Source organism: Alosa pseudoharengus, unplaced genomic scaffold (assembly GCF_046254945.1).
Source record: "Alosa pseudoharengus isolate Yale_2024_CS ecotype anadromous, Long Island Sound unplaced genomic scaffold, YU_APseudo_1.1 YU_APseudo_1.1_scf_23, whole genome shotgun sequence".
In the NCBI taxonomy this organism is placed as follows: Eukaryota; Metazoa; Chordata; class Actinopteri; order Clupeiformes; family Clupeidae; genus Alosa; species Alosa pseudoharengus.
The window spans coordinates 16,001,633-16,011,632 of NW_027468685.1; the positions used below are offsets into that span (position 1 = coordinate 16,001,633).

A 10,000-nucleotide genomic window follows, 5' to 3' on the forward strand; every position below is an offset into this window, starting at 1 on the left:
CTAAATGGCTCTTTTCCCAACAACTTTTGCTCTTTTCTTGTGCTTCAAGTCTTTGAGAGGAGGCAAACAGTTTAATTCCCCTCCACACACACACACACACACTCACTCACTCACGCACAATCACACACACGCACGCACGCACGCACGCACACTTTTACTAACTGCCTAACACACACACACACACACACACTTTTACTTTCGCTAACACACACACACACAGACACATATACATACACAGCCTCTCCCACAGTGTGTCTAAACAGCCGCTGGTGCCCTTTTCAAACATGCTAACTGGTGCTTAAAAAACAGCCAGCCAGATGGAGTGTGGCCCTGGAGCTTTTGTTCAGGCGGAGGGGGCAGCCAGCCTTTTCCAGCAGGTTACCACCAAGTATTTCGGAAGGGCTCAAAACGCACTCTTCCCAGGGAGCTCTCAACCAGGGCGTGATTTGTGAGAGGCAGTCCAGCCAGGGAGGATTAATGTCCACTCTTCTGCCTCTCCGGTGGTCCGTCCACCCAGCATGATGAACATCAGCAAATTAAACTAATGCAATCAGTGGCTTTATCTAATTCATTATGCAGGAGGCATTTAAAGAGCTGGGCCTGCTCCCTCCATCCAGCTGAAGGCAAGGGAGGAGAGAAGCTGCAAATAGTTTGTGTTCTCTCCCCTCCTCTCTGATCACTCTCTTTCTGTCTGCGTCTCTCTCTTCAAGTCTGGCTCTGGCGCTCTCTCTCTCTCTCTCTCTCTCTCTCTCTCTCTCTCTCTCTCTCTCTCTCTATCTCCTTTTTTTCCCTTATCTTGAGCAATGACTCTTTTCACCACAGAAAAGAGCTCATTCTGCTCCCAGTCGTCTGATAGGGAAAGTCACTTTGTGCAAAAACCACTTCCACAAAAACCTCGAGACTCGTGCCTCACGGTGTGAGACGTGCAGAGGAACGGGGCGGCAAAAAGGCAAAGAATTGTGGGGAGAAGCGCCATGCATTCATTCCCCCTATCTCCATCCCTCCCTGTAGCATTCTTGCTCCGGTGAGTCCCCCCACCCCCCGTCTCCGTGTGTTCAACTTTTGCCCCATTCCGTTCCGCTCACTCCGCGCTTCTTAACGAGCGGGCGGATTACACGCACGGCGGCGTGTTCCAGTTCGGCAGCGCCGACACCGAATGCCTGAACTGAACCCCCAACCCCCCCCCCCCCCCCCGTCTAAATCCCTGGGCATGATTCGGCACTTTTGCTTTCTGTCCTGGTTGAGGATTCACAGACGATTCACCCCCCCAGCTCGCTGTCACCATCATCTCTGAGTTGATTTTACAGATGCATCTTGGGAAGAGCCATCGAGATGCTTGTCTCTTCAGGGACAGAGAGGCTGTTGAGGCCTCAAAGGTCAACGCCATTAAAGTTTTTTTTCCTTCAATGGTACAATGCTGCAATGTGTTGAAATAATTGGGTATGAAATGGTCATCTTGTCATCATCATTCTGAATGGAAGCGTGGGTCCTGTTGACTGGACACATGACAGAATTGTTAAAATGACAGCCTCTGCCTTTAATTAAAGGATGGATAAATTGATCATGTCAACACACACACACACACACACACACACACACACACACACACACACACGTGCGCGCGTAAACTCTTAGCCGAATACGAAACCCAAAGAGAGTGTGGATCAAGGGTGGCCTCTGCTAATTGCAATTTAATTAAGCAGAAGAACACTCTTTCTTTTACACACACATAAACACACACACACACACACACACACACACACACACACACACACACACACACACACAAACACATGTTGGGCCAATAAAAACTCATGATAAATCATTCTGTCAACCCATAAGGACCATGAGTAAAATGACAAGTCTGCGTGTGCACATTCTCAAAGCCCACACACCATGCTAACACCCCCAACCTCCTACACACACACACACACACACACACACACACACATACACATACACACACACACACACACACACATACGCACATGCACGCGCGCACACACACACACGCACACACACACACACACACACATACGCACACGCACGCACACACAAACACACGCACACACACACACGCACACACACGCACACACACACACACACACTCACACACACACACACACATAAACACAAACACACACACACACACACACAAACTCTGTCCCCACGCCAACTGACACTGACACAATGTGCACACTGCCCATTTCTAGCCATGAAACTCATCAATCAAGATAACAGCACTTGCAGTATCAGATGTTAAAGAGGTGAGTTGACCAAGCTTACACTCATACTGGCTATTCTGTATGTCCTTCAGTTACGCAACCTCAAAAAAAGTAGTGTTTGTATTGCACACTGGGGTTTAAATATACTGCAGGCACCCGGGGAGAAACGCTTAAAAGAAAAACTCTCTCAATTCAAAGCCGTCTCAGTAAGCAAGGACAGGTTCACACACTGTGACTGCACGGCCAAAACAAGGGTGGCAGAGATCGTTGTGTCGAGAGCGATCTGATCCAATTCGCAGCCCGCCTGGCTCATGCTGGTGCACAAACTGAGTACATTGTCAGTTTGTGTCAGCTGAGCTTGCTCAGTTCCGGAGAGCTCTGCCCGTGAACTGGGTTATTGGAGATGTGGGCAGAGAGAGCTGAAAGATATCCGTACAAACAAGAGAACAAAACATAGCCTTGCTCCTGTACTCTACCTTCTATTCATCCCTGCAATCTGCTCTCACTCACTCGTTCTTCCTCATCCCTCCTCTCTCTCTCTCTCTTTCTCTCTCTCTATCTATCTCTCTCTCGTTCTCTTGTTCTCTGACTTCCCACAGAGAGACGAGTATATACTGCAGTCTACTGCAGAGCCAGCCCAGCTGAAAGCAGGGTGAGAGGAGGCATTTTTAATAGCTTTCAGCAGATACGCATCTCAAAATATACTACCGGCCGGCTACCAGAGGCTTTTTTACCTTGTTTCACCCCACGTCAGTAACAGTAATGGCCTCGCCACATCTCCCCCCCCCCCCCTCCACCCCCTCTAGCAGTGACCTTCTGCTCAGCCTCAAGAACTATCAGAAGTTCAGCCTTACTGTAGTCTGGTGGTGTTAGACAGAACAAAAAGACTTGCAGAGGTCCACTGGTGAGCTGGTACCCCTATCCAGTTCTCAAAAATGTGAGAAAAGATGTAACATCTGGCGAACGCCGCCTGGTTGAAACATCTCTAATGCTTAGGCTACCTCAGGAGCACTGAACAAAATGCACATACCTGAAAGTCTTTTATTCAGCGTGCCAATTCATTTGAGAGGCACAGGTGCCATCTGTTTTTGCTAAAAAAGCAAATTCTCTGTTTTTTGCTTGATCTGCTAGCTGCTGATATAACTTCTAATGAAGGAAACGCACTGGAGGAAAAGTGAAGAAACACCACTGCTGTACTTCAATTGTATTCTTGCAACAGTATGACTCAACTTTCCAATTCCAACTAGCACAACTCTTCAGCCAGGTAGACAAACTAATTAGTGAAATCACTTTTATCAAGTGCACAGGTAGACCCAATACATGGTAGGACTTTTACGTCCTAAAGCCGGAGTTGTCCACCTCCTCACCTGCTCTCCGCGCCTCGAAGCAGGCCAGGCCCATCTCCTCCTTGAGCTCTTCATTCTCTGTGGCGATGGCCTCCCCGACAGCGACGAAGCGGCCTACGGCAGCGCTGACCGCCTGGCCCACCCTCTGGATGGCCCGCAGAGTCTTCTCTGACTTCTTTGGCTTGTCTTTGTGGTTGATCAGCGTGGTGATCTAAAAGTGTAACACAAACACACACACAAAGAGAGAGAGAGAGAGAGAGAGAGGAAATAATTTAATGGTGTAAATATAGAATGTTAGAGTTCCTCTACCGTTTTTCATAGGGATTTCATCAGGTAGTTTCCAAGCTTTTAGTGCTGGGGGTGTTCAAAAATGGGGACAGGGCTGTTTGTAGGGCAATAATGAGAGAGCATCAAAGTGCAGCATTTCCTGACTCGGAGCAGTCATTCCTCTCCACGTTCAATCATACCATACCACTGCATCAAGCCAGCCTCTCAGCCAGCAGACAAAAGCACACAGCACACTCTCCATATACACATTTCCAGTAGATAGAAGCAGTAGCGCATAATTATTACTTCCATTCCACGCAGTGCATCCAGTCACACACACACACAGACACACACACACAGACTTTCACTAACTGCCCAGGTGTTCTCTTTGAGCTCCAACCAAATTCATCAATAATGTATTGGTGGAGGTAATTGCGGCGCCTGTTTTGGACAAACGGCTCTCTCTCACCTTGGCCCCCAGCTGCCGTCACCAGGGTGAAAGGCCAGCTCTAATTGGAGGACGGCTGTGAAAGATTGCCGACCCCCACCTCCACCCCTGCCTCAAACTCGCTGTGTGTGCACATTCCCACAAACGCCCACACACGACGCCGACACCGCCCCCCCCCCTCAACCTCCCCCAACACCAATACCATCCTCAACCCCCAGACTGACACTTTAACAAGCGCTCATGGTCCGTTTTTAGCCATGAAAACACGTCAAGGTAATAATACAATAACAATACAGATTCAGGGGCTGGGAGTAAGCTGAGTGTTGTGGTAAGAGTTGAGTTAAGTGTTAAGTGTTGAGTTAAAAGCTTTACTGAGTGGCCGTTCTGTACATGCCCTTTACACAAACTGTAGGTTTCACTTGGCATGCTGGGCTGATAACACACGCACCTGCGGAGATGATATTTAAAAAAAAAAAAAAAAAAATACTCCTGCGGAGAATATAGCCTGCAGCTGATGCATCTGAGCGTGTCAAAGTCGATCCATTACAGCGCGGCGAGGCTGTGAAACCTGCGTCCTCGTCTTCTTCACTGGCTTCTCTGCCAATTATTATTCAAAAGGGGTACTGCGCAGAAAAATTTTCCATGCAAGGGGCTGAGAGGAGGGCGTGCGATGCAATGAGTATGCGTGTGTGTGAGAGAGAGAGAGTGTGTTTGTGTGTGTATGTGGCAGAGAAGGTTGTCACTCTAGGCACGACACGTCAGACCTTGACGTCATATAGTAAGAGGCTGAGAGGGGGGTTTGTGATAAGCGTCAGTTCAAACTCCTCTGTAAATAATAGTGTGTGTGTGTCTGTGTGTGTGTGTGTGTGTGTGTATGTGTGTGTGTGAGAAAGAGGGGGATGTTCAATGTCACCAGACCTTAACGTTACACTGAGCACACATCAGCTTTCAAGTGTGTCACTTTGTGTGTCTAAGTGTGTGTGCATCTCAAAATGAGAGAAAAGAGAGTGACAAACCAGACAAATCAGTCAAGTCACTCTTAATGGTCCACTGTGTGTGTGTGTGTGTGCGTGTGTGTGTGTGTATGCATGTATGCATGTGTGTCTGTGTGTGTGTGTATGTGTTTTTGTGTGTGTGTGTGTGTGTGTGTATTTTTGTGTGTGTGTGTGTGTGGGGGGGGGGGGAAGTACGAGGACGGCCCCTGAACGAGGTTCCTGTGAGCCCGGTGAGCAGACAAGGGAGCCTGCCTGTGCGTCACCAAGCCTCTGTCTGCCTGGGATTAAACAGCCCTCTCTAAAAACTCACCACAAATCCCTGACTCACAGACCCAAGAAGAATGGAGCCGAGACAGCCGAGATGGAGGACAGCGAGTGCTTTCCGGGAGAGGGGACGGTGTTTAATCAATGTTGACTTAGCACAGGCTGTGCAGGCTGCTATCTCTGGCCCATCTTGCTGATGAGGGAAACGCTGACCGCAGACGCAGATGATTGTCTGTTTGTTTGAGTGTTTGTGTGTGTGTGATTTTGTGTCACCAACTCTGTGTGTGTGTGTGTGTGTGTGTGTGTGTGTGTGTGTGTGTGTGTGTGTGTGTGTGTGTGTGTGTGTGTGTGTGTGTGTTTGTTGTGTGTGAGTATAAATATACAATGCATGTTTTCCAGAGATGGCAAAAGTACTCACTTTCCATACGTATTAGTACAAATACTTGTGTTAAAAAATACTCTGGTAAAAGTACTGGTTTAACTTCTTTACTCAAGTAAAAGTAACAAAGTACAGGCTTGAACATTTACTTAAAGTATAAAAGTAAAAGTAGTCTTGTGAATGACAACCATTTTTTATATGCAACAGCACCTGGACCACACAAATGTTATCAGAGTGCAAGAGGGCCAGTCTCTCTTTTTAAATCTTCCCATAACCTGTTTGGCCATTTATTGGCTTTCTCCCCCAACATTGCACTGCCTACTTCAGAGGGCAGTGTGTTCTTTTGGCCTACCATCAAATGCTGGACATCTTTAGAAAGCTAAGATCCTGTAATTTCTTAGAAAGCACAAGCACAGAGTTACATAGAATATTTTTTTTTTCTTTCTGCGAGATAACAAGCATCTCTGAACTGACTACATTTAAGACCTCTAGGTGACTTGATATGATTTTAGAAACACAATTGAGCCCTAGCACCAGGTATTGCAAAGCTGTGTGCAAAAGTAGATCAATATAAAAGGAAAAATCTGTATTTTAGACCATTATTTGCCAAGGTATGCTCATGGGTTTTGTAATGCCTTATGGAAACTCCTCATAGGACTTTTGGTTACCCAAAATGCATACTGACAATAAAAGTCTGCATTTCTGAGGTTTCTTGTAGACTATTTGGATTGTGTGTCAGGTTCTGATATAGAATGACTACACAAAAGGGAAAAAATACACAAAAGGCTCTATTTTTGCATTTTCTTTGTTGGCTTCATGCGTGTGTATAAGATGGACTATACATCTGTACAACTAATATTGGATAAAACAACATGAATATTCAATTCCTATGGAATATTTCAAGACCAGGAATGTAGTGGTAAAATAAGAGGTGGGTAAACTATGAATTATGTGATCACAGTAAGGTATCAGATTTTTAGAAAAGGCATTCAGAACATGTTTGATGATGGTGCAGTTATTGTTAAATGTTTATGTGTTTATAACAATACAAGTGGCATTAAGTGGTTCATAGAGTGTTGATGAGTGTACATATTGTTATTGTGGATAATACAGTGTGATTTAAATGCTAACAGTTGCAATTGGTGAATAAATTCTTTTGAGAGGTGGATAAACTCTAATAAGAGGTGGAGAAACTATTTCTGAAATTTCAGTGGTGGGTAAAGTGCGTTTAGTCTGCTTGTGTTTAGCGGCCTCCACTAGCCTACATCCCTGTTCAAGACCCAAGACTGCATCTAGCCTACTTATTGCTAAGGATATAGGCTACACTGCAGCTAGAAGTTAGGGAAGCACCAAAGGCGAGGAGAGGAGGGCATTAGGCTATTGACTAAATTTAATTGAGACATACTACTACGTGCTAACATTAACGTTACTGCCATCAAGCTGCAATGATTTGCCGCGAATGAATGACGCCCAAATTGAGTCACCTTGTAGTGATGCGTCAAGTGCAACGTAGCCTATATTCCAATCCGCTATTGATAACGCGAAAAATAATAACGGTAGGCTGAAATGATTTGAAACTAAAGTAACGAGCCAGTTTTGTAAAATGTAAGGAGTAGAAAGTACCGATATTCGTGTTAGAATAAAGGAGTAAAGGAGTAAAAGTAAAAAGGCGCCTCAAAAATAAATAGTAAAGTAAAGTAAAAATATCTGTACAGTACAGTAACGAAGTATTTGTACTTCGTTACTTCCCATCTCTGATGTTTTCACAGTCAGCACATACATGTCATCTGTTTTTATATGAGCATGTTTATTATTTCAAGCAGTTACGTGCACGTGTCTGGCTTTGCAAACATCTGCATGTGTGTGAGTGAGAGAGTACATGTGTGTGTGTGTGTGTGTGTGTGTGTGTGTGTGTGTGTGTGTGTGTGTGTGTGTGTGTGTGTGTGTGTGCATGCATTTAACCATGGTTGTGTGTATGTGTGTGTGTGTGTGTGTGTGTGTGCGTGTGTGTGTTTGTGTGATTTCATAATTTCATTTTATTTCAAGCAGTTACGTGCACGTGTGTGAGAGTGAGAGAGTACGTGTGTGTGTGTGTGTGTGTGTGTGTGTGTGTGTGTGTGTACACATTTAACCATGGGTGTGTGTGTGCGTGCCGCGTGTGTGTGTTTGTGTGATTTCATAAGGGTGTGTGCCCGCACATTGTTCCCTGAGGGTCATAAACGAGGTGGGTGGGAGGATGGCATGGGATGTGGGGGTTGGAGCTCTTAGGGCAGCTGGCATGTGCAACACTCCCGGTGTCCTCCACAGCTGGCACCACCCCAGGAACCAGAAGAGCAAAAGGGCGAGAGTCAACCACCACCACCTCTGTCTCTGCTTCTCTCTCTCCTGGCCAGCCCAGAGTGGCCCTAGCCAGAGCCTCCAAAAGAGGCCCACAGGCACTCTTCACAGTTAACCTCTCTTCCTTTCAAGGGGTCGCAGAGTGAGAGAGAGAGAGAGAGAGAGAGAGAGAGAGAGAGAGTGAGGGAGAGTCAGAGGGACTTGAGCTGGAGAGCGATGGAAAGAGAGCCTTCTTTATAAAGGAGAAGTGCCACTGAAGAGGAAAGTCGGATAAACGTGAATATGTTTGAGAGATGGGAGAAATGAGTGAGAAAGAGAAACCGACCATATGCCTGAGTAAGTTATGTATGCGTGTGTGTGTGTGTGTGTACATGTACATGTATGTATACACCTGTATGTGTGTGTGTGTGTGTGTGTGTGTGTGTGTGTGTGGGTGTGTGTGTGTGTCTACCTGAGTGTGTGTGTGTGTGTGTGTGTGTGTGTGTGTGTGAGAGAGTGAGAGTGAGAGAGAGAGAGAGTATGTGTGTGTGTGTGTGCATGTGTGTACATGTGTGTGTGTGTCCACGAGACTGGCAGCACAGTGCCCTCAGCTTCCTCCTGGGGGGATTAGACCAGAGATAGATTGGGCGGCGTAAACAGGAACGACTGGGGTGGAGAAACATAATATTGATTCGCGCTACAGCTGCAAGCTCCAAAAACCTCGGCTTTTCACGGGCCTGATTGATTTCTGCGGGCTTTCAAAAAGACGGAAAAGATTACTCTCCCCAAAACTGGCCCTCAAATGTGGCTTAGAGCACAGCCTGTTTACAACAAGGCCTTGCCATTCTCACTTCTTTTGTAGACCTCCCACGGCTGAAGCATCCCCACATTTAGCCACGGTTACACAATAACTCACCACCACCACCACACACACCCTTTCAAAACATATGATGTTATTCTCCACCTCATTGACTCAACAACACTTTAGTGAAAAATAATATTAGCGTTAGCCGCAGGGGAGGGCGTGAGCTAATCTCCTCACTGAGCGGGTAAGAGGAGTGGCGGTGAGGTGCCGTGCTATGCTGCCTCTATCTCTATCATTACCTTGGTGGGTAATCGTCTGCCAAGTGCAATCACCAGGGTCTCATCTATCCAGGCACTTTCCAGAGGGTTCATTAAAGGCACTCTTAAATAATGCACTGATTTCACCCTCTATAAAATGGACTACCCCTCCTCCCTTTGCTTTGTTAAGAGAAGGGGAAAAAAAAGGGAGAACTGTCAACGTCGACAATGGTGGGAAACGTAGTCCTGAAGGACGTCGTGCCTCGCGATATATCAGGCCCGTTCGACAAAAGCAGGAAACGCTGGCTGGTGCCTCCTGCGGTTTTGGTGACTGATCGCGTTGGAAGAAAGCTTGCAGAGGCGGAAAAGAGACTGTCTGGCTCTATCAATGTCACTTTCACTCACTCGCCTCTCTTCTCCCCAAAGTATGATTTCAATCCCTAACCCCGCAGCCCCCTCTTCCTTCCCCTCTCTCTCTCTCTCTCTCTCTCTCTCTCTCTCTCTCTCTCTCTCTCACACACTTTCTCTTCCTCCCTCTCTCTCTTTCTCTCTGCCACTTTGTCTCCCTCTCAATCTCTTTGTCTTTCCCAATCTTGCGAGCATGAGAATGGGCGAATGTCGTGCGAATTTCAATGAAGTGCAGGTTTTACATTTTCAAAAGGCGCCGGTCCTGTGAGAGTCTGTCCCATTCAGCGGCG

At 46.6% G+C, this 10,000-nt stretch overlaps 1 protein-coding gene across 1 annotated transcript in view; it reads right to left on the reverse strand.

The window, feature by feature from the left end:
• Positions 1–10,000, reverse strand: part of ctnnal1 (catenin (cadherin-associated protein), alpha-like 1) — a 53,577-nt gene that overhangs the window by 21,419 nt on the left and 22,158 nt on the right. The window contains exon 2 of the mRNA XM_076301771.1: positions 3,593–3,782. Within this exon, the coding sequence (XP_076157886.1) occupies positions 3,593–3,782 (190 nt within the window). The remainder of the gene's footprint in view (positions 1–3,592; positions 3,783–10,000) is intronic.